This window comes from Pelodiscus sinensis, chromosome 8 (genome assembly GCF_049634645.1).
Source record: "Pelodiscus sinensis isolate JC-2024 chromosome 8, ASM4963464v1, whole genome shotgun sequence".
In the NCBI taxonomy this organism is placed as follows: Eukaryota; Metazoa; Chordata; order Testudines; family Trionychidae; genus Pelodiscus; species Pelodiscus sinensis.
In genome coordinates this window covers 29,904,416-29,930,619 of record NC_134718.1, presented here as the reverse complement: position 1 = coordinate 29,930,619, position 26,204 = coordinate 29,904,416, and the positions used below count along the sequence as shown (strand labels likewise).

Below are 26,204 nucleotides of genomic sequence, written 5' to 3'. Positions count from 1 at the left end.
CGTTAAGCCACATTTGGAGATCGCTCCCACTCCCTGTTGCATTACCACTACTACAATGAAGCCACATAGCGCTCTTAAACTTACCTCTGTGCTATTGTCCTTCAAGACATTCCCAGCCACTGTTACAACCTCTTTACATAAGTCACATGGGATGCTTTTCTGAAGGAAAAAAAAAAAGTGTAAAGAAGAGTTACTTGAGAGGGACCTAAAGGTTAGCAAATATACTAAGTTTTCTGTGCACATTGCATTTTTTAAGCTTTGTGCTTTATCGCCCCTCTTCCAAAAAAATAATCTGACAGTCCAATTCTCTTCCTATTTGAGTCCAAAATCAAGGCCATTTCAAAAGGTCTCAAGTTCCAGTTTCTAGAATAAACTGATGTCAGCCACAAAACCAACATGTGTGCTATTGCTTTGCTTTCTTTCACACATCTACTGCAGTAAGAAATTTCACTAATACAACATGTTTTCTCTCATATTACTGAGAATTTGCTTTTGATCTGATCATCTTAGGAGGGACTTTCCTGTTCCATCTTCCCCTTAAAGACATTTGGACTGGAGACTGGTTTTTGACTGCTTGATTTAGGAATTAGGTTGAAAACCTGCAACAAATTGATTTTCAGGCTGTGCGCTGAGTAGGAGAAATAAGATCCGTGCAAAAACTGTAGTCCAAAACTAGTGAGAATCGAACAGAGATATCTTCCCATAGCCATTTTTTTTTTTAAATCGAGCTAAAACACTGCCTCTGTAGGAATGGTATTCAATTAGTTTTTGGTCCTGTCTGTAACAAAAAGTAAAATTAGGAATGGGAACAGATAGTGTAGTAAAACTAGACTCCCAGCTAGGTATCTTCCAAACACAATTCCCAATGCATAACATTAGCTATATTAAGACATACTTCCTCAAGCACATGGATTTGGGAAGTGTACCGACTGAGCTATTATGGAGATGAAAGCCATTACCATAATATAAGATTCCATAGGAAATGTGTTTAGCTTTAGGAAACACTTCAGGCATTTATACAAGTTACACGTGCTTTACTTATTTTTCCACTTCTATGCCTTCAAATTTAGTAATAGAGATGTAGCCGTGTTAGTCTAGTCTAGCTGAAACAAACTGTGGAAGAAAATACATATGGTCATGCCTATTTTCTTCCACAATTTGATCTGAGGAAGTGGGTCTGGCCCACGAAAGCTCATCACCTAATAAACCATCTTGTTAGTCTTTAAAGTGCTACATAGTCCTGTTTTTTGTTTCAAATTTAGTATAGCTCAATGTGATCTCTACAAGTAAAATGGATGTTAGACACAAGCATTGAATTTATAGGATTCACTCCTGGAAGCATAAGAGAAATAAGTTTACATAGCTTATTTGGTCTCTGTCCAGGATGTAAGATGGATTATTTTCCGCTCCCTGTTGCCAAACAACAACGGTAATTGGACTGACAGATAGAAGTGAGAGTGCTCTTCCTTTCTCTATATAGCTTGCATAAGACAATCCTATTTCTAGGAACTGAGTTAACACGTTGTGGCCAAGTCTTTGATGAGACAGTAAACACTGAATATCTATAAAAAGTGAGATTCAAATTATACCTTCCACCTCCAAGTCCGACTAAAGCTTCAGAAACAGTTAAGCAGCACATGAAAATACAGATGAACTGAATAGTAGAGCAGCAAGTGACACAATTATACTCACCACAGAAGGCTTGTTCCAGACAGTTTGCTGACAGTGTTTCACCGCTCCACACTGCGATGCAGTTCGCAAATTCTGACACCATATCTCAGGACCCTTCACGCAGTCCTCCCATAAGAGGGGGCTTGCCACAGCTGTTTGGAGAAGTTTTTGAAAGTTACACACCTGAAAGGCTCTGTACCCTCAGTAAATACAGGTTGGACCTCCCTGGCTGGCACTTTCAGGACCGGACTAGTCCCAAATGAGGGATTTTTCCAGGTCAGGGGAAGTGATTTCAGGCCACTAGCCTCCCCTTTTCCCCCTCTTCTGCCACTGGGCTTCCTGGCTCTCCCCATAGCCCAGCTGAGCAGCATGCCAGCTCTCGGCCCCTCCCTAGCCCAGCTGAGCTGTGTGCCAGGTCTTGGTGCCCACCCCCCAGCTGACCCGCATACTGGCTCCCGCAGCTCAACTGAGCCACACACCCATTCCCGGCTTCCCCTCACAGCTCAACTGAGCCACATGTCAGATCCTGGGTCCCCACCCCCCGTGCAGCACGCCCAGACTCTGATCCTGGAACATCCATGGACATGCCAGATGTTGCAGGACAAGAGAATCTAAGATTTTAGAGGTGCAACCTGTAGCTACTCCACATAATCCCTCCTTCTGTAGAGAGAGGGAAGCAAAATAAAGATAATGAATTTCAAAGGCGGCAGACTTGAGCAAATTCAGAGAGTTGGCAAATAAGATCCCATGAGAAGTCTAGAGGCAAAACAACTGAAGACAGCTGTCTCCTTGAAAAACTGCCATTAAGGCGAAGAGTAAACTATTCCACTCTGTAGGAAATACGGATGTAAAACCTCATTTAATTGGCTGGCTAAACATCTTGTTTAACCCCCACCTCACACTGCAGGCAAAGGCTGAACCAGCTGGGATGCTCTTCCATACCAGTTTTCCACATCTAATGTTTTTCAAATCTAATTCACGTTTTCCTTAAGGTAAGGTAGCAGGGGAAATAAAGCAGCCTAGTGGGAACACTAGGTTTCTGAAGTACCACACAATTTAGAATGCTGGTTCTATAAACTCTTAATCTGATTACATATTAAGCATTCAAGGCTGTTTATGCATTAGAACTTAATATTTCTTGCGTTTTGGAAATATGGGCAGTGATGGGTAGTACTGTGTATTCCAGTGCTTAACCAGAGTGCCTGCAGATCAGGAATCTGCAATCTTTTGTTCTATTTATTTTAAGGGACACCCGCACCTATGACATCCAAAAACATGTGGCGGTGTTGCCAACCAATGTGTGTTTGCGGCCCACGGTGCAGTTTGGGTTTACGCGGGGCTCAACATGCGGCCCGCAGGTGGGATCCTTTGAACATGGTCTCCACTGGGAACACACTCCACAACAGCGAGGCGTCTCCCAGGTGAGGTGAACACTGAAAGATGCAAGCATATGGGCTGGCTGGAACAGACGGGTACAGGGTGCCAGCATTTCAAGTCCCCAGGGAAGAGGTACCAGGAGCACCAGGGCATTGTGGGAAGTGATGGCTGCTTAGTCTTGTGGGCAGAGTCTGAGGTGCTGAGTGGCTCACACTGGCCACATTTGGGTCTGCCTCAGTCCCGCACGAAGCGACAGACTCACGCGTGGGACGTCAGCCCTGGTAGGAATCCAGGACGGAGATCGCAGGCATGTGCACTTTTTTGCCTCTTGTGTCTGGCCTGACTCACCCAGCTCCCCGCAGATTGGATCACTCTGGCTTGGAAGCTTTTCTTTTTAGAGTAAAATCATTCCAAGAAACAAACAACCTGAAGCTTTGAGCTAGCAAAACACTGGTATACAATTTTCTTTTTAAGAAGAATTAAAAATGGCAACAAAGAAGAGACGCTTGTTGGATAAACACAGGGTTTTCAACCATATTAGGGAGACAGTATTTGCTTTTGCAGCGATAAAATGGAAAACCAATGTGTCGTCTTTTGTCAACGAGATTATCGCTGCATTAAAGAAAAACTTGCAATGGCACCATGAATCTTGTCACCCTGAGTTCAAACTCTTGTATCCATCTGACAGCAATTTAAAAAAAACTAAGATACGTTCCTTACTGCCCATCAGTGTGAAAGAAGCTATTTGCATATATATATTTACATATATATGCAACCACACTTAAGTTGCGGCCCTTGGCATGTACTGTATCATTGTGGCCCTCCGGGTTTCCAAAGTTGAGTAACCCTGCTCTAGGGAATCCCCTGATTGTCACTTGTTTTCAGGGATATATATGTATTCTGACGGGAAAGCAGTTCTCACAAGGGGGCAGTGTCAATCTATCCAACCTTTCCAAGTTCATTTGCCAAGGTTCCTGATTCATTTGCATAAACTCCATCTGGATTCATACTTTTAAAGCAGTGGTCACCAACCAGTAGATCGGGATCTATCAGAAGATCTTGGAGAGTCTGACTGGTAATCCTGACTGGTTTGATGTGGAAGCTAGCAAGTGCTGGCACTCCAGTTGCCTCTCCACCTACTGTCATGCTGCTCCTGCTCTCTGCCTTGGAGCTGCCCCCCTGGGAGCCGCCTGCTTGTTGTGCAGAGTGCGGGAGGGAGAAGAGGAAGGGTGCTGATGTCAGGATTACCTCCTCCCCCCATTCCTGCACCCCATCTTCACACAGTGAGAAGGGGATGGAAGGAGCATGGCAATGCAAATCTGTCACACACACTGTGTGCGCATCACTCACAAACACACACAGTCCTTCCCTCATCTCCAGACCCATCACATACATGGAAGCTTGTTACTACTTTTACTGCTTGCAAGTGGGTTATTTTTGGTTGTTGACACATCTGTGTAACTTTTGTTTCTCTCTCACTCTCTTAATTCTTTTGAGTAGTGCGTTCTAAAATGCCTAACCTGTTATGTGTGAAGTATTTATCCCTTTGGTAATTGTGCTCCTGGAAGTGGCTGGGATGTCCCTGCAGCCCTTACAAAGGCTGGGGAGGGGGTCTCCACATGGTATCCTTGCCTGAGGATACCACTCCTGCAGCTCACATTTATCAATAACTGTGACCAGTAGAAGCTGTGGGGTCAGGGCCTGTAGATGAGGAGCAGCACATGGCACAGCTGTACATGCCAGCTGCTTTCAGGAGTGGTGCAGGGCCAGGTTAGGAGTAAGCCTGCCTTGGTTCTGCTGCTCCATCCCTGGGGCAGCTGGCTGGCCACTCCCAGGGTGGCTGGCAGGACTCAAGGAAATGCTGTATCCCCTAGGCCACTCCAGAACCCACCCCACACCTCCCTACCTTCAGAGGCTTTCCTAACATGGGAGTCAGGTCCATCCCTGAGCGAGCAGAAGGAATTGAACCCACCATCCTGCACTCCCCAGGTGAATCCCTGCCCCACCTCCCAGTTCACTGGAAATCCCACTTCACCTACCTACCTTCACAGTGGGTCCCTTATCCTGCCTTCCTAATGTGGGAGTCCGCTCCATCCCTGGGGCAGCCTGTGTTGACTATCTGACCACTCCCAGGATAGGTAAGACTTGAACCCAGTACTCTGTGTTCCACAGGCAAATGCACTATCCCCAAGTCCACTCCAGAACTCAACCCACCTTCCTACCTTCAGCTGGTCCCTTATCCTGTGTTGGCTGTGAGGCTGCTCCCAGGGTGCACAGGACTCAAGCCCCCAACCCTGCGCTCCCCAGACAAGTGCCGTATTCCCAAGTCCACTCAAGAACCCATAGCACCTCCCTACCTTCAGCGGGTCCCTTGTCCTCAGTTGGCTGTCTGGTCACTCCCAGGGTGGGTGGAGAGGGACTCAAGCCCACCACCCTGCGTTCCTCAGGCGAATGCTCTAGCTCCTAGTCCCCTCCAGAACCCATCCCGCCTTCAGAGGGTCCCTTATCCTGCTTTCCTAATGTGGGACCTAGATCCATCCCTGGGGCAGCCAATGTTGGCTGCCCAGCCCCTGTCTGAGTGTGTGGAGGGGGGTGGGATAGAGCTCACCACCCTGTGCTCCAGAGGCTGATGCCCTGTCTTCGAGTTCACAGGAGATTAAGTTTTGATTGGATAAAGTTTTGATTGGAATTTAGCTTTTGATTCATTAGTGGATAGTTATTACTTCTGTAGCTGAGATGACATGAGCTGAAGTTTTTTTTTCCTGTCTACTAATTAGTAAGGGGAGCTGTGCTTATTGTTGCCGAAGCCCACATGTGTATCTATCTGTTTGCAGTAGACTAACTGCCAAACTTCTATGGCAGTTTTAGACTACCTGGAATAATGGGCTATTAAAAGTCAGGGGCCAGGCCATATTCTCAACTACAGGCAGTCCCCGGGTTACATACAAGATAGGGACCGTAGGTTTGTTCTTAAGTTGAATTTGTATGTAAGTCAGAACTGGCGTCCAGATTCAGCCGCTGCTGAAACTGACCAGCGGCTGACTACAGGAAGCCTGAGGCAGAGCTGCTCTGCCCCAGGCTTCCTGGAATCAGCCGCTGATCAGTTTCAGCAGCCTGGGGCAGAGCAGCTGGCGTGCTGCTGGGTTGGTCCAGTAGCGCCGAGGAGCGGCGCTGCAGGACCAACCCGGCAGCCCCCCAACTGCTCTACCCCAGGCGTCAGCGAGAAAAGCTGGTCTGCTGGGGGGGGGGGGGGCGCACTAGCTGCGTCCCCCCCCCCCCCGCCAGCAGACCAGGTAGACGCGGAGCGGCTTTTCTCGCCGCGGAGGATGCGGGCAGCGGGACCGTCGAGACGCGCCGCGGTACTGCCACCCGTGTCCTCCGCGGCGAGAAAAGCCACTCCGCGTCTCCCTGGTCTGCTGGGGGGGGCTCTAGCTCCGCATCTCCCTGGTCTGCTGGGGGGAAGCGCCCCCCATGCCGCCAGAGGTGGCAACAGTGGGGGAGGCACCCCGCACTAGCGGGGACCCCCCCATTCATAACTAGGGGTCCGACTTAAGTCGGACTGACGTAACCCGGGGACTGCCTGTAGTTGAACTATACTTTCAAATAAATTCAACCCTCTGCTAAATCTCCAGCCTTAGCTTTCCTCATAATGCTTTTATGAGCAGTCTGATGTTCCCTCATTAATTTATTACGAGTCAGGTTTAGCATAGTGTCCAATTACATCTGGATTTTTTTTTTAAGTCAGCCAGTAAAGTTAATTCAACTGCAAGATATATCTACTAGGAATAGATTTACTTAGAGACAATGTTAAGTATCTGATAATCTGGAGAGGAATTCCTCCCCTGCCCCTCACTTGTTAGTAGAAACCTTTGAGTTGACAGCTGCATTGGTAGAGGCATCAGGTCTTGGAACAGACTATATTGCAAGGCAATGGTTGATACTTGCTTGTGATGTTTTTGTGTTTGGAGGGCATTAGTACAAGGCAAAGAACTGCAACTGCTGCTAAAACAGCACTAGACAGACTTAGGTAAGGACTGAAGGCCCTTATTTAGGAGCATGACAACAAGACCGTGATATGTTATTTTACTAATTCTTCATTAGGATGTAGGTTTTGCAAGGAAGATGTTCAGGGGAGGGGGAAGGAGGAGTAAATGAAGATGGGTAGGAAACCAACATTTTAGAGTAGCCTGAGGTGCTATTAGATGGCATGTTATGGCAACATCACCTTTTGAGAGGTTATAAAAGTTATTTTCTTTCATGTTCCTGACTTCCCAAACTTTGGCTGCCTCTATTATTGCCTAAACTAGGGTGGGGAAACTCAGGCCTGGATGCAGCCCTTGGCATGCCCATTAGCTGGCCCCTGAGGGTATATCTACACTGCAGAACTTTTTGGAAAAACTGCCATTTTTCAGAAAAAACTTCAGTTATGTCCACACTGCAATCGTGTTCTCAAAAAAAAAAGGGGGGGGGTGGTTCTGACAGTGGTAAACCTCCTTCTACGAGGAAGACTGCCTTTTCCAAAAGAGCTCTTTCAGAAAAGGCATGTGGACGGAGAACAGAGTTTTCTTTCAAAAGAAGAGGCCTCTGAGAAATAACACGTGCCCTGGAGGCCACTCCGTCCAAAGTAATCAGAACGCTATAGTTCCGGGCACCCTGGACAAGGCTTGTGGCAGGAAGCTGGCCTGGAGCAGCACCCTGACCGCACAGCTCTCCCTGGCACAAGACCCCCCAAAACCCCTTCAGGCCTCGGAGGGAGCATGACCAGGGCTCTGAGGGGTACCAAGTAGCGGGCACCCTCACGGTCTGAAGTGGAGATCCTGTCCCTCCTCAAGCTCTGTGTGTGTGTTTGGGGGAGAGGGGGAGAAGGAGGAGAGAAGGAAACTCTGCGCTAGATGCCGCAATATGGACATTTATGACCAAATGGCTGAGGCCCTGGCAGAGCAGGAACACCCACCCCGCACCTTAGAACAGGTCCAGGGTACTGTGAAGGAGCTCCACCATGGATTTGTGAGGGCCAGAGAGCGCAACTCACACTCCGGGGCAGGATCCCACACCTGCCCCTATTACGCAGAGCTGCACCAGATCCTGGGAGATGGGGATGCCCTCCTCCGCATCATCATCTCCTCCAGGCTGGAAATGCCCATTAGTGTCTGAAGGTCGCACAGGAGTGGGAGGAGGACGATGACAACAGGAGACCATAATGACACTATCTATGGGTAGCCATGAGCCTGGATATGTTGCAGGCATCCTCTGATGCCGGGGAGGGATCTTCAAGTGAGTGCTCTCAGTTGGACACTCAGGGAGGGGGAGTGTGAGCATTGCTCAGTGTGGACAGTGTGCTGCAGTCCATGCATGTGGAACCATGTGCCATGTTATTGTGTGCCACACTGACACAGCAGCCAGCCCCGGGCAGCCCCAGGCTCCTACATGTCTGGCCCAGGAAGGGGGAGGGAGAGAAGTGAGAGAAGAAATGGGACACCCCTCCCACCACATCTGGAAGCAGCCTAGCCACAAGGTCACATGCACAAGCCCAGACCCACTGAGGAGTGCCACACACTGCCCTGCCTGCATGGGTGAGGCAACACCTGCTCCAGCAGATAGCACTGTGAGGTGCAGGTGTGTGCATGGGCCCCAGGGACGGTTAGGCTGCTCCAGATTCTTCCACCACCCATAAGATTCCACTGCGGCCAGACACTTCCCTTGCCTGCTTGTCCATTGGAGGAGGTGAAGAGGGGAGCACACAACATGGTTCCTGTGCTCTTCAGAGCCCCTGTGAGATGGGGCCTACTGTATAGCCCACAAGGCCTTGCTCCTGGGATATTCCCCAGCTTCTGACCCAAGGACTGTTGCTCACTGCTCCCAGAGGAGGGCACAGCCTCAGGGACAGCATCTGCATGGATGACTGACCACTTCTCCCTCTTTTCTCCATAGCCAGACCAGCCAGGACTGAGGGGTGATCCACGACACTCAACCCAGCTGCCCAACCCAAAAGTGCACCAGAGTCCAGGAAGACCTAATGAGAAAGCATGTGAGAGTCCTGCATGACAAAGCAGACCCTGGTACAGGTGGTCTGGGAAGATGCAAAGTGGCAGACCCATATGTGAGACCAGCTTGTGCAGCAGGGAAATAATGTGTGCCATCATGCAGCAGATGGTGCACCCAGCTGCTTTCACTGCTCCTAACTACCATTCTCCTGCCCTCCTGGCTATGCCCATGCCCCCTTCCCAGCCATACCTGGCCTCATTCCAGCCTCTTCTCTCCTCCCCACTCACCCAACTGTAGTCCCAGAACCCACCCAACCCTAAGTTTGAAACGCTCCCCACATCTGAAGTAGGACATCCATTCAGCCACCATGCACCACGCCACTCCCAGCCCTAAACCCTTCTCTTCCCCCCCCCCCCCCCCCCCCCGCTTTTTTTAAGATACATAAAGTTCATTCTGTAAACATTCGAACGGGTGTCTTTATTCAGAGTTCAGGAAAGGGAGGGATTATGGTAGGAAAGGGATATTGGAGCAAACTGGGGGAGGCCCTGGGGACCTCAAGAGAAACTCCCTCAGGGGCCCCCCCAGTGTGCACCCCAGCCTCATGGGCCTCGCAGATGGCAGCTGTTCATGGCTGCTCAAAAGGTCTCCTTGCAGCTGGCCTCTGCCCCCCCCACCCTAGGAGGAAGGTCTCCCACTTCCTTGCCACAATGTTGTGGAGGACACATGCCGAGACGACCGTGGGGATGCTGTACTCCCCCATGTTCAGGCAGGTCAGGAGGCCACATCCCCCACGATGTACTGTGGAATCTGCACATCAACTGCAAAGTCATGGCAGGGGAAGAATGCACCTGCCTTGAGCTTGCTGTAGAGGGTGCAAGTTATGAAAGACAGGCATTGTACACCCCGGCGGGCCACCCGACAAAAACATCAGTAAAATGTCCACAGTGGTCAATCAGGGCCTGCAGCACCATTGAAAAATATCCCTTGCGGTTGATATACTGAGCCACTCTGAGGTGCACATATCAGCAGGGTTCAACAAACTATAGAATCTACTCTCCCGTGGTGAGTAGATTTCAGTCATGTGCCCCGTTTATTGGTGGTGCAGGGCTGGTGAGCAGCTTTCACCGCCATTTGTCAAGCCCTGCATATCAGGATGTGAGTGCCATCTATGGCTCCATCACAATTCGGGAATCCCAGGCCAACAAATCTGGCCATGATCAGGTCCAGATCTTAGGTGGATGACCCTGCACCTGCAGAGGGAGACCAAAACACACAGAACAGAAAATGAAGGTGCCCATCCCCTCCCTCCCTCCCCACTGAATACCCCAGGAACTAGCCCCTATGAGCCCCCCCCAGCAGCAGGGTTGTGAGGGCAGAATGGCACAACACCCCAGGGACAGGGCCTCACCCCTCAACCCTGCCCCATACCTCCAGCCTCCTCTTTCCCAACAGGCCCCCTTTTCCAGGACTCACCCCCCTCTCCCTCCCACCTTTGCACAGACTGCAGCCCAGGAGTGCCTTACCTCCATGAAGGCCCTGTTGGTGGTCTTCCCCATGCCAAATTGGTTGCCCACTGACTGGTAGCCAGGGGGGGGAGGGGGGGGAAGAAGGAGGAGAAGCTTCCAAACAGCGATTGCAACCTGCTTCTCCAGGGTGTCGTGTCGTTGGAGGGCAGGGGCAAGCCAGGCACACAGCTCCAAAAGGTAGACTTCCGCATGCAGAAGTTTTGGAGCCACCGCTGGTCATCCCACCGCTCCATGACCAGCCTGTACCTACCACCAGTCAGGACTGATGTTCAGCCTCCAAAAACACCTCTCAACTATGGGGTGCAGTTGCAAAGGTCTGGCTCCCACCCATAGGGAGAAGGGCTCAAGAATGAGCTCAGAGTCGAGCTTGAAGGGCCAGGAAGGCAGCCTGTACAAACTGCTGCAGTTTCTGCAGCATGGCCGTGTGGGGCCATCACATGGCCAGGAGCAGCTCTGGCTCCATGACAAAAAATGCTGTTGTGTCCAAAAAGCTGGGCAAAGCTGGCACTGCAAGAGCTTTGCTGTCCTTTGAAGAGCTAGGCAAGCACGCAGCAGAAGCAGAAAAATGGCTGTCCAGTGGGGTCCCTTTAAGCATGAGATCCCTTTAAGTGTCTCAGGTAGGCTTGAGCCAGTACAGGCAGTCCCCGGGATACGTACAAGATAAGAACAAACCTACAGTCCGTAAGTTGAATTTGTATGTAAGTCGGAACTGGTACATGTTGTAGGGGAACTCTAGCCAAACATTTCTCCAGAGCTCAGTTTTATTCTCCCACACCTCACTTCCCTCAGTCCTTTATTCTCAAGCTGAGGTGTCTGCTGACAAAAGCTGCTCCGTGTCTCATAAGAACGGCCATACTGGGTCAGACCAAAGGTCCATCTAGCCCAGTATCCTGTCTACCGACAGTGGCCAGCACCAGGTGCCCCAGAGATGTCTCCCTGGTCTGCTGGGGGGGGAGGGCGCTAGCTTTGCATCTCCCTGGTCTGCTGGGGGGAAAGCAGCTAGTGCGGGGTTGCCTCACCCTGTTTGTAAGTAGGGATCCGATGTAAGTCGGATCCATGTAACCTGGGGACTGCCTGTACTCAGAAGCAACTGATAACCTAATGCCTTAACTGAACTGATTTTGGGTGGATTTATATGCAAGATTAGCATCCAATAAGTGTGGATGCTATCTTCCAAAAGAGCATCTGCTGCTAAAGAGCATTGAAAAAGCTGATGCTCTTCCGAAAAGTTTTTCCAGAAGATCTCTTCTGGAAAAAACTTTTGGAAAGAAGCCTACAATCTTGACATGGCTCCTGAGCCTCAGGAGCCCTTTCCCCCTCCAGCTTTGGGGAGCCCACTGATGCTCAAAATTTACTAGGTTAGGCCCCCTGGAGACTCTGGTATGTGAGGTGAATATGGGAAAGCGTCTCTCCCCTCAGTTGGAGAGGGGTGGAGTGAGAGGTGGGGTTTCTCACTTATGTTTCCCTGCCAACTGATTTTTGGTGGGTCAGTGGCCCCTGACCCAAAAAAGGTTCCCCACCCCTGACCTATACCAAGGCTCAGTCAGACACTGAGGAACAGTCTCCCCTAGTCCTATGGAAGTACAACTTTGTTTCAGGATCCTTGGTTTAAAGGAGGCTCAGGCAGGAAAAACTCAGTTCAGGCAGAATTAAAGTGACAAAGGCAGCAGTCTACTGGCCTGTACAGCTGAAACAGTTTGAGGTTATGAATTCAGAAGTTTTTTGAAAAGTGCTAGTATAGTAACAGGTGAATTTAAATGGATAGGGATGATGGCAGTGACTAAGGAGTGGGTGAAGTTAAGCCTATTGTGTTAGGTTAATGCAATCTTCTGTGAATAAAAGTCTTCACATTTAAGACCAAGCTTACTATATTTTAAGCTTAGAGCTATTAGAATTTTTAAACTATGTTGCAATGAGACTTTTAAAACCAAAGAAGGAGTCAGAGGGTTGCACTAGTTTCACATTGGTTTGGATTTGTTAAGCCTTGGATTTGTTAAGCCATCTTTTGTTCAATGAGGAGAGTTATGTTTAGAGAATTTTAGGCACAATTCAGATAGGCCATCAGAGCAGTTCCACAAACCTCTTTCGTGCAGAATGGTTAAGAGAGTCAGTTGAGTTGTTTGTTTGTGGCTACTACAACTTCTGGAAGAACAAAAGTTTAATTCAAATGCATGTTTATCAACATTTAGCTGCATGCTTATAATGCAAATTCCTGCTCCTTGGATCTATATTGGACACATTAATGAAACAGGAGCAGCCATGAACTGCTCTATTCACTAAAGCATGTAAATGATGAACATCCTTCCATTAGAAGTGGTGGGAATATGCTTCTCAAGTTACCGTGCTGAGAACACTATTAGAATGATGCATATTCTTTAACAGCCTCTTGTATTTTACATTGAGCAGGACCCAGTTGTAATAAGACCTTTAAAGGAACGCTGAATAATATGGTGCAAGTAAAAACAGGAGACTTGCAATATAAGATACACTAAGTCAGCAGTGTGATGCTGTGGCCAAAAAAAAAGCAAACATGATTCTGGGATGCATTAACAGGTGTGTTGAGAGCAAGACATGAGAAGTCATTCTTCCACTCTATTCTGCGCTGGTTAAGCCTCAGTTGAAGTATTGTGTCCAGTTCTGGGCACTGGATTTCAAGAAAGATGGAGAAGTTGGAGAGGGTCCAGAGAAGAGCAACAAAAATGATTAAAGGTCTAGAGAACATGACCTATGAAGGAAGGCTGAAAGAATTGGGCTTGTTTAGTTTAGAAAAGAGAAGATTGAGGGGGGACATAATAGCAGTTTTCAGATATCTAAAAGGGTGTCATGAGGAAAGAGAAAACTTGTTCACCCTGGCCTCTGAGGATAGAGCCAGAAGCAGTGGGCTTAACTGCAGCAAGGGAGGTTTAGGTTTGACATTAGGAAAAAGTGCCTGTCAGGGAAGTCAAACACTGGAATAAATTGCCCAGGGAGGTTAAATATCTCCAGAGATGGAGATTCAACAAGAGTAGGTTAGATAAATGTCTATCAGAGATGGTCTAGACAGTACTGGGTCCTGCTGTGAGGGCAGGGGACTGGACTCTATGACCTCTCGAGGTCCCTTCCAATCCTAGTATTCTATTATTCTAAGTGGTATCCTATGCATTTGACAATACTACCTTTTTAGCAAGTTTCCTTGTTGCTTGGAAACACTCCAACACTTTAATAAAATTGTAAAACCACACAAATGAGCAGATAAAGTTAACTTTATCTTTAATGTAAGATACATTCAGCTCATCCCCTCCCCCCCTCAGGTTGCGTAAGTTATGAGTGGGCTGCAGTTTTTACCATTAGTCTGCATAGACACCAACACTGAGCCACTAGGTCAAAACAAATCATCCCCACATCTTTCAATCAGTAACTTTGAAAAAAAAAAAAAAGTGGGCTGTGTTAGGTATCTGCTCTTCACTCCCAGAACGCAGCAGGAGCAGGGTAATACAATGTAAGAGAGGCTACGATCAAGTGCCAGTGAAGTCAATAACAGCACTCAGGACTTTGACAGAAGAACACTCTATAGTCAGGTAACAAAAGGTGTCTCTAGAGTACAGGATTTTCTCAAAATGTGGCCTTTAAAAAAAAGCAAGCTTCCCCTGTGTCTAGACTGCTGCCATGTTCTTTTGAAAATAAATATCGAATGAAGGCAGCAGTTTTCAACCACGGAAAACTTTGTTTTATGAGGAAGAACGCCTTTTCAAGAGTCCTCCTTTGAAAAAAGTGTTATGTAATGTAAACTGTGCTTTTTCAAAAGAGAGCATCCATGCTGCCTGGGTGCTCTTTCAAAAAAGCAGCTTGTTTTTGTCAAAAGTACTGGTTGTAGTCTAGACCTCTTGAAAGAGGCTTTTTCTAAAGGACCTTTCTGAAGAGGCTTGCAGTCTAGACGTAGCCAAAGAGAATCCAACAAAGGTAGATGAATAAGATGTTCATTTTGGAAAGGTCAAGCAGATGGTCAAGGATAAAGACCAAAAAACAGGAAAGCACAAGATAGGAAGCTAGATTAATAAAATACTATAAACCAATCACTTAGTGACTACAACAATGGTTCCTTGTGAACGTATCAGTTTATTACAGCTCTACCAATCTCACTGTCTCAGCTATCAGCCTTTTAGTTGGCAGCAATGACTACCTCTCCCAGCCAAACTCAGTCCCCAACTCCATATTAAAGTCACTGTTGTAACACTCACCTTCACAAAAGTGTAACTCACTTCACAAAAGCACAGGCATTACATACATCTAAGTTAATTGAGGATTTTTTAACATCTCAGCAATATTTAACAAGCACAGATTTTATCTTTTATCTGTATTTTTAGGCAAATATGCTACAGTGTCTCTGAACCAGTTCATATTTTGAAATTGAACTGTTGTATTGGCATTATACATTATTTAAGAAATGGAGGGCAAACCTTAGTCTTGTTTAAGAGCCATCAGGCCATTGAACATCTGAACTCACTGTGCAGGAAGCAGGACTGTCCCAATTTAGATTTTACTGATCCTCACCCCCCCCTTTTGCTACAAGTTGCGCCTCCCTGGTCCAGCACCCAATGAGGGAATTTACCGGGCTACCGCAAAGTCTCAGTGACCCTGCAAGGCAGATTGTTCAGATGTTCATTCTGTCTCACATTCACACCATCCCATGTAAAATCTAAAATGTTAGCCACTCATCAGCCATCGGCCTAGTCTTTCAACACTACTTCTGACTAAGAGCTAAAACTAGCTGTGAGCTACAGTTCCTCCTTTGTGCTTTTGTTTCTACAGCTACCAGTTTCAGGATTTGCCTAGTTTATTGATAAGCAGGGCTCAACAAACAATACAATCTACTTGCCCATGGAGAGTAGATTTCAGCCACGTGCCCCATTCATTCGGGGCATGCACATTTGTGGCTCTTGTGCATGTGCAGTACGGGGCTGGCAAGTGGTTTTTGCCGCAGTTTGTCAAGCCCTGTTGATAAGTAATTAAGGAATTCATCTGCAAACATCCGGAAGATATACTCCTGCCCCTTTCCTTCTTCCCACAAATGAATTCACCTGTACCATTTGATAGTTTCATGTATTACATGATAATCTAGAGAAAGTACAAAAATCTCTAGACCAGGGTGAGGAACCACAAGCCCAGGGGCTGTATGTAGCCCCCTGGCTTTCCTGGATCCAGCCCCTGAAGCTCAGGGCTCCCCCCCAGTATTGGGGAGGCGGTGATGGTGCTCCAGCCACCTGTGGGGCTGGAGCACACAAAGTCTACTAGCCTGGGCTCCCCAAAGCTCTGCTGCATGAGGAGAATGTGGGGAGTGTTTCTCCTTCTCAGTTGGAGGCCACGTGAGATAGGGTGTGTTTTGGGGTTTTTTTTTGCTTCTCACTTGCGTGTGGCTCCTGACTGTTTTCTCGGTGGGTCAACAGACCACAACCCAAAGAAGGTTCTCCACCCCTGTTCTAGACAGTCAAAGCTTGGTCACATTACCTGCCATTTTATCTTGAGTAAAAGTCTTTAACAAGCAAAGCAACATACTTGTTACACCTCCCCTCAAAGCTCAGTTCTTCAGGACTGGTCCTCACACAAAGCACTTCAGATGCACTAGCATAACTATGCCACTGTAGCAGTAGCTACATTGACATAGTATCTTCATTAACCTCAAATAGAAAAAACCTTGGACTCACTGGTTAATCCTAACAGTTACCATGCAGCCCCCAGCCAGGGGCAAGAGGCAAGAGCCAGCACAAGTGGGAAGCCAGAGGCAGCAGCAGGGGAGCAGGAAGTGGGCAAGTGCTGGTGCATGTGGGGAGCAGTCATAAGGTGCCACAGATCCACCTTCCCCTCCCCACTCCATCCCTTCTGTCTACTACACCAAAGATTAGGTCAGTAAAACTATGTTGCTCGGGAGGGGTGTTTTTCCACATACAGGAGTGATTCAACTATACCAGTATAAAAGTCTGTAATGTAGAGATTTGGCCTCAGTCTCATGATTCTTCAGTTATAGGTCTGCTTCACTCCATTTGCAGTATGGTATGCTACCAACTGATGCCTATCAAATGCATACAAAAAACCCAGCAGAAAGGGGCAGGTCAAGGATTGAGGAAGAAAAGCAGCAGCCGTCAGAATTACATGACAAAAGATTATTAGTGGGGCACCCAATTTAACAAGTTGTTTTTAAAATATCTATCGAGTAGACTGCCTTTATAGGGGGGGGAAAAAAAGCAGGTCTTAAAATGTCTGTTGCCAATTATAGTGTGTATTCCATCAGCCACATTAAAAATGAGTTGCCAAACAATTGAGACAGACAACCAAAGCTTGACTTTAAGACTAGCTCATGAAGTAAAACTATGCTACATTTGCAATACTAAGGAAACTGACTGGAATCATATAGATTTTGCCATGGAGAAATCAGTGGGTGATCACAGCAAGATTCACGTGAGCAAGCTCAGAGCATTGAATGGTGTCGAACAGCACTCAGAACCAACAGACCTAACAAAAAGTCCTCTGTTTTGCTCAATAGTTTCAAACAAGGGTAGCAGGAACCAGGCAGAGTGCACTCCCCCACGCCAGCAATAAGAGTATGGGAGGCTAGCTCAGAGGCAAGGGGACCCAGCACTGTCTGCGCACACACACACCACCCACCCCATATGCACATATATGAGCAGAACCAAGGAGGGGCTGGAGTAACCACTCACCGCAGAGCTCGACATCAGGCCAACTGCTAGGGAACATGTTGAAACAGCTCTCCTTTCCCTACCTTCTAGTCACTGTAATCAGTCATTCAACCCAGGAGAAGGGCAGGAGCATACAAGATCTATGGGAAGACATGTCACCAGAATCTGGGCCTGGAACACAAGGTACCAAGTGGCAGCAATAGGAATGGACTACCCCTTCCCAGCTTGGAGCAGCCACCTTACCACTCCTCCACCTCCTTGCACTCACAGCAAACATGCACAACAAGACTAATCCAGCCTCACTGTCACAGTTTAGGTAAACAGTGTGCATCAAGTCTGAAACTTGGGAGAAGAACAAATCAGGTCTTCAAAAAAATTACAAGGCATTAGCAGACCTGCATTTTTTTTCCACTGCTAAAATGCAAAAATAGCTTAGATGATTAACTGAAGACCTAAGACAGTTAAAATAAGAATTAATGTTTTTAAAGCAAAGTGATGGCCAAGCCACTGGATTGAAGATTGCCCTTCAGTGTTTCTTCATCCACTCCAAGATGTCTCAGTTTTCCCCAGGTATTTCTCAGAACAGATAAATTTTACAAAAAAAGGCTGTGTCATCCAGGACTAGCCAGCTATAAACTGTCTTTGCTACAGGTTGAACTGAAAAGTCTCAGGAGCACCAGTCTAAGGATGTTAAAGACTAGTCAACTATGGGATGGGCTGACTAGTCAATAAGTACTTCCGCATTCCTCCTTTGGAATGACCAAGGGCCCCATCAGGGGTTCTTGTACAGTTCAGAGGACTGCGGAATTCTACCAACAGCCAGCAGGAAGTCCCACTGACTCTGGGCTGCAAGCAGGTGCCTTCTTTGAAATGCACAATTGTCCTCAGCGGGGGGGCTCTTGTGCATTTCAAAACCATGGAGCTCTGGATCAGCAGGGGACTCCCCAGCTGACCCTGGGAAATGCCACAGGGGCCAGCAGGAAGTCCCGCTGACTCCAGGCTGTACGCAGAGTTCTGCATTCCTCCTTTGACAGGTACAAGAGCCCCAGCGGGGCTTTCAAAAGAGGAATGTGGATGTGCCCATTGTCTAGTCCAGTGTTTCCCAATTGGTGCTCCGTGGAATACTGGGGTTCCGCAGAGCACAACGAGGGGTTCCGCGAGGAGCCGGCGCTCCCCCGCCCCCTCTGAAAAAAGAGAGACGGCCAGCAGAGGCATGGGCAGCAAGTTGTGTGCATGTGACGGGCCAAGAGCAGCCTGCACTGAGGAGCCCGAAGGGGGACAGGGAGAGGCGGGGTCCTCTGCTGCGACACCCAGCTGGGGGGAGCCGTCACGCGGCAGAGCCGAGCTGCAGCCAGCCCATCAGGCAGCGCATGTCTGCTGAGGGCGGGGCAGGGTGTGGCGGAAGCACGTCACCTCCGGCAGGCCATTCAAAAGGGGCCCGCCAGCAAGGAAGGCGGGGAACAGTCGTGGAGGCCGGCTCCTGAAGAGCGGGGGGCTCGGGAGGGGACAGTGCCACCTCCAGGAAGCCCGGAGCTGCTGACGGGGACTCCCGGAGCCGGGAGTTTGAAGATACCTGCAGCCGCGGGCTGCCGCCAGACCTGGACCCTATGACAGAGAACAGACTCCTCCGTGCCGAACCGGTAGGCCACAGGGACCCCACGGGCAGGGCAACGGAGTCCGTAGGGGGGGAGGAAGCAGCCCAGGGCAGGGCCCTTTCGGCGCCCGTGTGGGGAAGCGTTTCGAGAAGGCATCCCACATCCACCGCACAGGGAGCAAGCAGACCTCTGTGCTTAGGGCCCTGGGCTGGGACCCGGTGGAGAGCGTGGGCCCGGGTCCCCCTCCTCCCTCCCTGCCATCGTCAGGGGTGAAAGTTGCTCCAACGCCGGCGAGGGGGAACCTCCAACGGAGACCGTGGGGAGAAGCCCCGCAGAAGGAGACAGGTGACCCTTGGGTTCGCAGATCCCCCAGACTCGGCCAAGCGGGGTGATCAAGCCCAAAGACGCCAATACCGACTGAACTCCGGGACCAACAGATGAGGGCCGTCGACGGTGTTCGCTGAACCCCCCTCCTGGGCAGGAGGGGGTGATCGCACCCCCGATGTGGTCACAGTGGGCTTGTGGTGCCCATGCTCCTGCAATATTTGGAGCTGGACCCGGTCCCGACCTCCCCCCACTCCCGCGTCCTCCCAGCCTGGCCCCAGAGCGTCTCTCCCCCGTCCCTGGACCTGTACCTGCCGTGCGCAACCTTCCCTGAGCTCCCCCTCACTGGCTGCTGCTGCCTTGTGTTGCAGGCTCAAACCAGTGGGTGGAGAGATGCCTGGACATGACAGAACGTCACAGCCCGGGATTTTAAACTTGCTGGGCGCTGTGTTGCACCGCATGGCTGAGTTGTGGGTTCGGAGTCCGGAGACAGAGCACAGACTCCGGCCCCACAAAGTGGAAGGCAGAAGGTACGGGGGGGGGAGGGGCTTGTGCAGACCAAAAGGGAAGGGCTGGGAGAGGAAGGTGCTTGTGCCGAGGCAGAGGGGAAGGCACCAAAGGGACAGGGCTGGAGGAGAGACAAATAGCAGGGGGCCAAGCGCAGACAATGAGGAAAAGGGCAGGAGGAGAGGTGTCAGTGGGAGGGGGAGAGGGTAAGGGCATTGGGGGCTAGAGGGGTGAGGGGAAGTGCTGGGAGAAGACTTCAAAGAAGGGGTGGGCATGAGGAAGGTGGGGATGGAGCAAGTCATGTGAGAGGGCACAGGGGCATGAGAGGAATGGGGGCAGAGGGTGGTGAGGGGTGGGCATCAGGGAAAAATGGAGCAAGGGGGCAGGGGAAGTGAGGGAAGAGGGAGGCACCAGGAGGGTGCAGGGGTAAGAGAAGGTGCAGGTGCCAGGGGATTCTGGGCAGACACCTGCTCAGTGGAGGGACCACCATCAGAGGAGACACGCGGGGCAGGTTTGTAGAGGGAGATGTTAGAAGAGGGGATGAGGAGGGGTAGCTCACATGATCAGAGTGGGGCTACTGGAGAAGTGGGCACAGGGAGGAGAGAAGGGCTGGTGGAGGGGGCAGGTTGCAGGAGGGCTGAGGACAGTGAGAAGAGCAGGAGTCAGGACAGCAGAGGAGGGTGAGGAGTCAGGGGGCAGCAGAGGGAAAGGTAGAGGTTTAAAAATATTAATAACCTGGGTGGCACATCCAAACAATCCACATGAACTCAATACTGGTGCACAACAATTCATTTTGCTCATGTGAGGAAACTCTTAGGCTATGTCTACACTGGTTGTTTCTTGTACAAGAACACATCCACTCTTCCATGTACGAGCTGTGCTTTTGCACAAGAGCATCTATGGCAGTGTGGACACTCTTGCCCAAGAAAGTGCCAATAGCCATTTTAGCCATAGGGCTTTCTTGCTCAAGAAATTCATGTTGCCTGTCTACACTGGCCTCTTGCACAAGAATAGTTGCTCAAAAGGGCTTATCCCTGAGTGAGAGTACTGTAGTTCTTGCGGAAGAAGCCCTGATTTCATACATGAGAACGTTAGTGTACTTGCGCAAGAACACACGGCCAGTGTAGACAGGCAGCAAATATTTGCTCAAGAGCGGCCGCTTTGGCGCAAGATCCTGCCAGTGTAGACACAGCCAAGGGGAGGGAGGAAGGCAGAGGCAGGGAATCAGCACTGGCTCAGCATGTCTACGTGGTTTGGGGGAAGGTGCAGAGAAATTGAGCTCAGCTGGGTTGCAGAGTGGGGAGGTCTGGGGGGCTGTGGGGTGGGGGGGGTGTGTGTGTGTGGAGCTCAGAGCTCGGTTTGACTGCAGGCGGAGGGAGGTGCCGGGAACTGGGGCTAGACTCAAGGGGAGGGAGGGACAGGTAATGGCTCTTGGCTCAGCAGTTTTGTGGGGCTTGGAGGAGGTGCAGGGAAACGGGTCTCAGCTGTGCTGTGAGAGAGGCATGCAGGAAACCAGTGCAGGGCTCAGCTGGGCTGGGGTGGATGGGGGAGGGCATACAGAACAGACGGGCAGCTCAGCTGGGCTGTGAGGGGCTGCAGGGAACTGGTGCTGCACTCCCTTGGATTGTGAGGGATGGTTTTGGGGGGAAGTGCAGGGAACCAGCAGGGGTGGGCAGCTTAGTTCGGTTGCAGGGGATAGAAGCGCAAAGAAGCCTAGTGGGGAAGGGAGGGTGGGACCAGGAGCCCTGAAATGACCTCCCCTGGTCCAAAAATTCCTCATCTGGGACCAGTCAGGTCTAGAGGGTGCCAGATCACAAATCTGTATCCTGAGCCCATCATACTCACAGCCTCCTTGCCCTGAGTCCCTCACATATCCAGCCCAAACTCCTGCACCCTCACATCCACAAGCCCTGGCTTGCTCAGCACCCCAAGCTTCCACTTGAACCCAACACTCCCCAGCCTAGAGTCCCCTCCCTGAGTCAACAGCCCCTTCTCCTGCATCCAAATTCCCTCCTAGAGCTTGTACTTCTCACCCCTTCCCACACCCAAATCCCTCATTCCCACCCCATACCTCACTCTCACTAGGTTGAGACAGGTATAAGGGCTGGGTATAGCAAGTGATGGAGAGGAGGGGAACAGAGTGGATGAGGCCTCACAGAAGGGAGATGGGGGGGTCTTGGGGAAGGAATGTGAATTTCATGAATTGGTGGGTCCCTCACCCCCCTTTTTTGCGCTTGACAAACCTAGGGGTTCCTTGAAATTTTGAAAAGCTGAAAAGGGTTCCTCAGCCAAATAAAATTGGGAAACACTGGTCTAGTCGATAGAAATGCCATCAGCTAGTGAATTAACTGCATCTAAAGAACAATTCATAACTGAGGGGACAACTACATAGCAAGATTTCAAAAATAGCCAGCATTATTTCAAAATAACTTAAGTCCATGTCTACACAGCAGTCAGTTATTTTGAAATAATGTCGAAATACGGTCAGGCTGGAGGACTTATTCCAGCTCCTGTAACCCTCATTATATGAGGAGTGAGGAGGTAGAGTGCTCTATTTTGAAATAAGCATTGTGTAGATGCTCGCAATTTCAAAATAAGCTACACAAATTGAGCCAAGTCCTGCTGCATAGATGCACCCCGAGTTAAAACCTCCTTTCTAGTCAAGGGTAGAGATGTTTAGCATATAGCCATTTACAGGGCTTGACAAATGGCAGTGAAAGCTGCTCGCCAGCTCCGCACAGCGCATGCACAAGAGCTGCATTGCGCATGCGGGCACTGCTGGTAAACAGGGCACATGGCTGAAATCTATTCGCCACAGGTGAGTAGATTCTATAGTTTGTCGAGCCCTGGCCATTTATACAATGAACACTCATTGATTCCCTGCCTCCTTGCAAAGCGGTGGAGGGTTTGCCGCTCACTGTGCTGTTCCCCACTGACCCCCCCCACCCGATGCCTTGCCCCCTCACCTCTGCCCCCACTTGCGGGCAGGCAGCTTCATGGCACTTCTCCTGTCTCCCTGCAAAGTGGTGGAGGGTTCGCTGCTCGCCGTGCTGTTTACCAGCGCCCCCCCTTGCTGGACGCAGTGCGGGTCCCAGCAGATTGTCACAGGGGCATACTCCCAACCTAATCCACCTCCCCTTCCCCAGAGCCAAACACCTCCCCATCCTGCTGTAACCCAGTCCCCTTTCTCCCCCAACCTTATGTCCTGGTCCCAACAGACACCACCACTTGAAACGCAACCCCCACTTCTTCCATTATTTTCAATGGGAAAGTTGACTCCACATAACATGTTCTCATGTAATACGATCATTTTCTGAAACATATCTATAGTGTTAAATGAGGAAGTACTGTATTCTCAACTATATGCATTTCCTCTCCACCCTTTGCTGCCTCTCAGAGAGCAAGGCAGGGAGGGGCCCTAGCTTAAAAGCCATTAGATCTACCTGCCACCCCCACCCCCCATGTCTCTAATAGGTGAGGGGGGGTAGGCTGGCATCAATACATGAGGGGAGCCAGCTTTCAAGCCAACTCCTCCCCCCCCCCCCACACACACACATCCACTCCCGTGGACCCACCTACTCCCCACCTTTGTAGGCAGGGGCAAGAGGCAGGCAGGAGCCAATGCTGGGGGGGGGGCTAGCTTAACTGGTTCCCCCCAGCACCACTGCCAAGGGAGCGGAGGGGGAGGAGGGAGGAAGACAGGAGAGGCTGCCAGCAGGCCCAAGCTCCATGTGGACAGAGGATGCTCTATGGCAGCAGCTCCTGTCTCTGGGGGTCCAAGCTCCCCATGAACAAAGACTGCTCCACATCCCACAGAGCAGCCCGTGTCCATGCCCAGGCTGGGCCTGCCATGGACAAAGGCTGCTCTGCTGCAGCAGCAGCTTCTGGCCATGGGGAGCTCAGACCCCTCTCCCCATAGACAGAGGCCACTGCAAATCCACACTGCTGCCTCTGTATTAGGGTGTAGACCTGCACAGGAAGCTGTTTTTTAAAACTGATAGACAGGCAGCAGCAGGGAATGGCAAGGGCTCCCTGGAAGTGGGGCCAACAGTGCACTGGCCCAACCCTCAGGGACTACCACATAACTGCTTAGTCATGTAACTGCATGGAATCTTTTCAACTGCACAATATCCAACACCCCTACTCTGTATCAGAAGCAAGTGGCAGAAAAGTTGGGCCAGCTCCCCATGAGCACCAGCTCTCCCATGCCCTGCTACATGTAAATGTGTAACTGCTTAAAAAAAGTCAGCAGTTGTGTTTACCCAAATACACTTTACCACCACTTTTACAGCCCTAGTCAAAGGTTAAAAATACATGTGCTCATTTATAAGTGAGATGGTTTGGGGGCAGGGTGCCGTTAGAGGACACCATCAGTTTTCTGCAGGCTATAGTTTAAAAGTGTTTTAGCCATTGATTGCAAAAACACTTTCAGGTCAGAGCAATACTGTACTGCCTCTCTAGTCAGGCTAGGTGCAACTGATATGTTTGCTGCTGTTCAGAACTTTCCCAAGCTACAAAGTGAAAATTGGCAATACTTGATGAATTTTCATCTCTACTATTCATAAGCTTATGGACAGTTATGAAACTGAAATACACATTTCATTTTCACTTTACCAACAATAGGTAAATATGAACAAATGCAGAGACCAGCATCAGACCTAGTCATTCAGGGGAAAGAGCACTCTAACACAGAGAAGCAATTAAGGGTAGAATAGAAACACCTCCTCCTCCACCACCAAGAGGCTGACATGAGGATAGAGTAATGACACTGCCATTAGCAGGAGTCTGAGTTGACATGGGGCAGAACAGAGAAGGGTTCAGTTGGTAGGATTTCCAAAACTCCAAGTATATCTGCCTACAACCAGCAGCATGAGAGGAGACAACTTCCTACTACAAATCTCAACCTAAACCCATTTTTCAGTAATTGGTGTGAAGGCTGGCTTCTCATCTGCACTTTGTTCCCAAAAGTGCTCTCCAATTTAGTTTGTTCTGAATTCGGTGTCAGGTCAATTTTTCAAGACCTGGGTTTTTCTTTTTTGATAGATTCAAGATAGGCCCTTCATAATTCATATGAAACACTACTCCTCAAGAAACCCTTCAAATTTGTTTTAGTTTATTCCTTTTTTCATTATTCTGCCAACTTCCCTAATATTCTGTTCTATTAAGAACATAGACTATTCAGGACACAAAATGTTTATTTACTGCTGTAAAATACTCAAACACACCAGAGCACAAAAGCACAGAGTATCAAGCTAAATTGCATAACGGTGTGTATTGCAGTGTCATTAGTACAGTAATATTAAGGCTCTAGGCAAGAATTATTTTCTTCCAACTCTCCACCCACAACATGTTCTTGGATGCTTTTTCCTATTCCTCAGGCTTTGGCAGCCAGCAGTTTTACAATGCTGTGTTATTCATAGAACCAGTCAGCATTGTCTTTTGAAGAATGTGCCTGTAAACTTGATACCAAAATTTGGTAGACTAATTTTATGTTAAAAGGTTCTTTAATTTTAGTCCTTGCTAGTGGAGAGGCATTTAGTCTAAGATGTTAGGATCATTTGGCAGGTTTATTTTACTAGAGAAGCACTGAAGGTCATATAAAATATTGACTATTAAAATCGGTACCGTGTAAGTGTTCAGTCAACATCTGAAACAGCCAAGTAAGAACAGGCCAAACCTATGGCCCTGGCTACGTATTGACTATAAGGAGTGGAGTGAAGAGAACATGAGCAAGGATATTACAGGAGTTACCGCTATTGTCTTCAGACAGACCAGCCACCTAGTACCGACCCAGCGCCCGAAGGCTGCTGCGCTGAGGCCAGTGCCCACGCAGGGAGATGGCCGAGGAGGACACTGTGCCGGCGGGGGCAGGGGAACAGGAGACTAACTGTGCCTACGGTCAGTAGGTGCCGCTTCGCTTCCCGCTCCGGCCGCTACATGGCCACGGCCCAGGCTTGACAAAGCTCCGAGGACACGGTCCCCGCGTAGCGCCCACTGCACCGGTGCGGGAGACACGCAGGCTCCGGCCTCGACCCCCCAGCCCGGAGACCAGCCCAGCGCTCCCGACTCCAGGTTAGGCCGGGCGGCTCCGCTCTGCCCCGTCGCACGCACCGGCCCGGCCTCCAGGGGCGAGCCCAGCCCGCGCACCAAGACAGGCGGGGGCGCCGCGGCCCAGCACCCGACCCCGCTTACCGGCAGCCAACAGGCACGAGAGAAGCAGCAGCTGCATAACGGCCTCTCCAGAACTCCACCGTCTGCAATGCGGAGCCGTATCAGCTGATCCCAGCCTATATACGGCCAGCCCAAGCCCCCCACTGCGCATGCTCTGCCCACCCTGCTGGGGTTTCCCCACCGCCACTGCGCATGCGCCCATCACTCCACCGTTGACCCCCCCCCTCCCACCCATATTGTCCCCAGCGGCTTCAGTACCGCGCATGCGCCTTTTCTCCTGGTCTCCTGACGCTGACTCAGATCGGGCGACGAGGGATCAGGGAGATGGCGCGTGCGCAGCAAGGAGTAATTGGGGGGAGGGGAGATTGTAGGAGGGG

At 49.9% G+C, this 26,204-nt stretch overlaps 1 protein-coding gene across 1 annotated transcript in view; it reads right to left on the bottom strand.

Annotated features, from left to right (window-relative positions):
• PSAP (prosaposin) overlaps positions 1-25,999 on the bottom strand; it is a 48,485-nt gene extending 22,486 nt beyond the window's left edge. The window contains exons 1-3 of the mRNA XM_075934951.1: positions 25,849-25,999; positions 1,693-1,823; positions 85-159 (exon numbers count right to left, since the gene is read on the bottom strand). Of these exons, the coding sequence (XP_075791066.1) occupies positions 85-159; positions 1,693-1,823; positions 25,849-25,978 (336 nt within the window). The 5' untranslated portion in view covers positions 25,979-25,999. The remainder of the gene's footprint in view (positions 1-84; positions 160-1,692; positions 1,824-25,848) is intronic.
• Between the last annotated feature and the right edge of the window lie 205 nt (positions 26,000-26,204).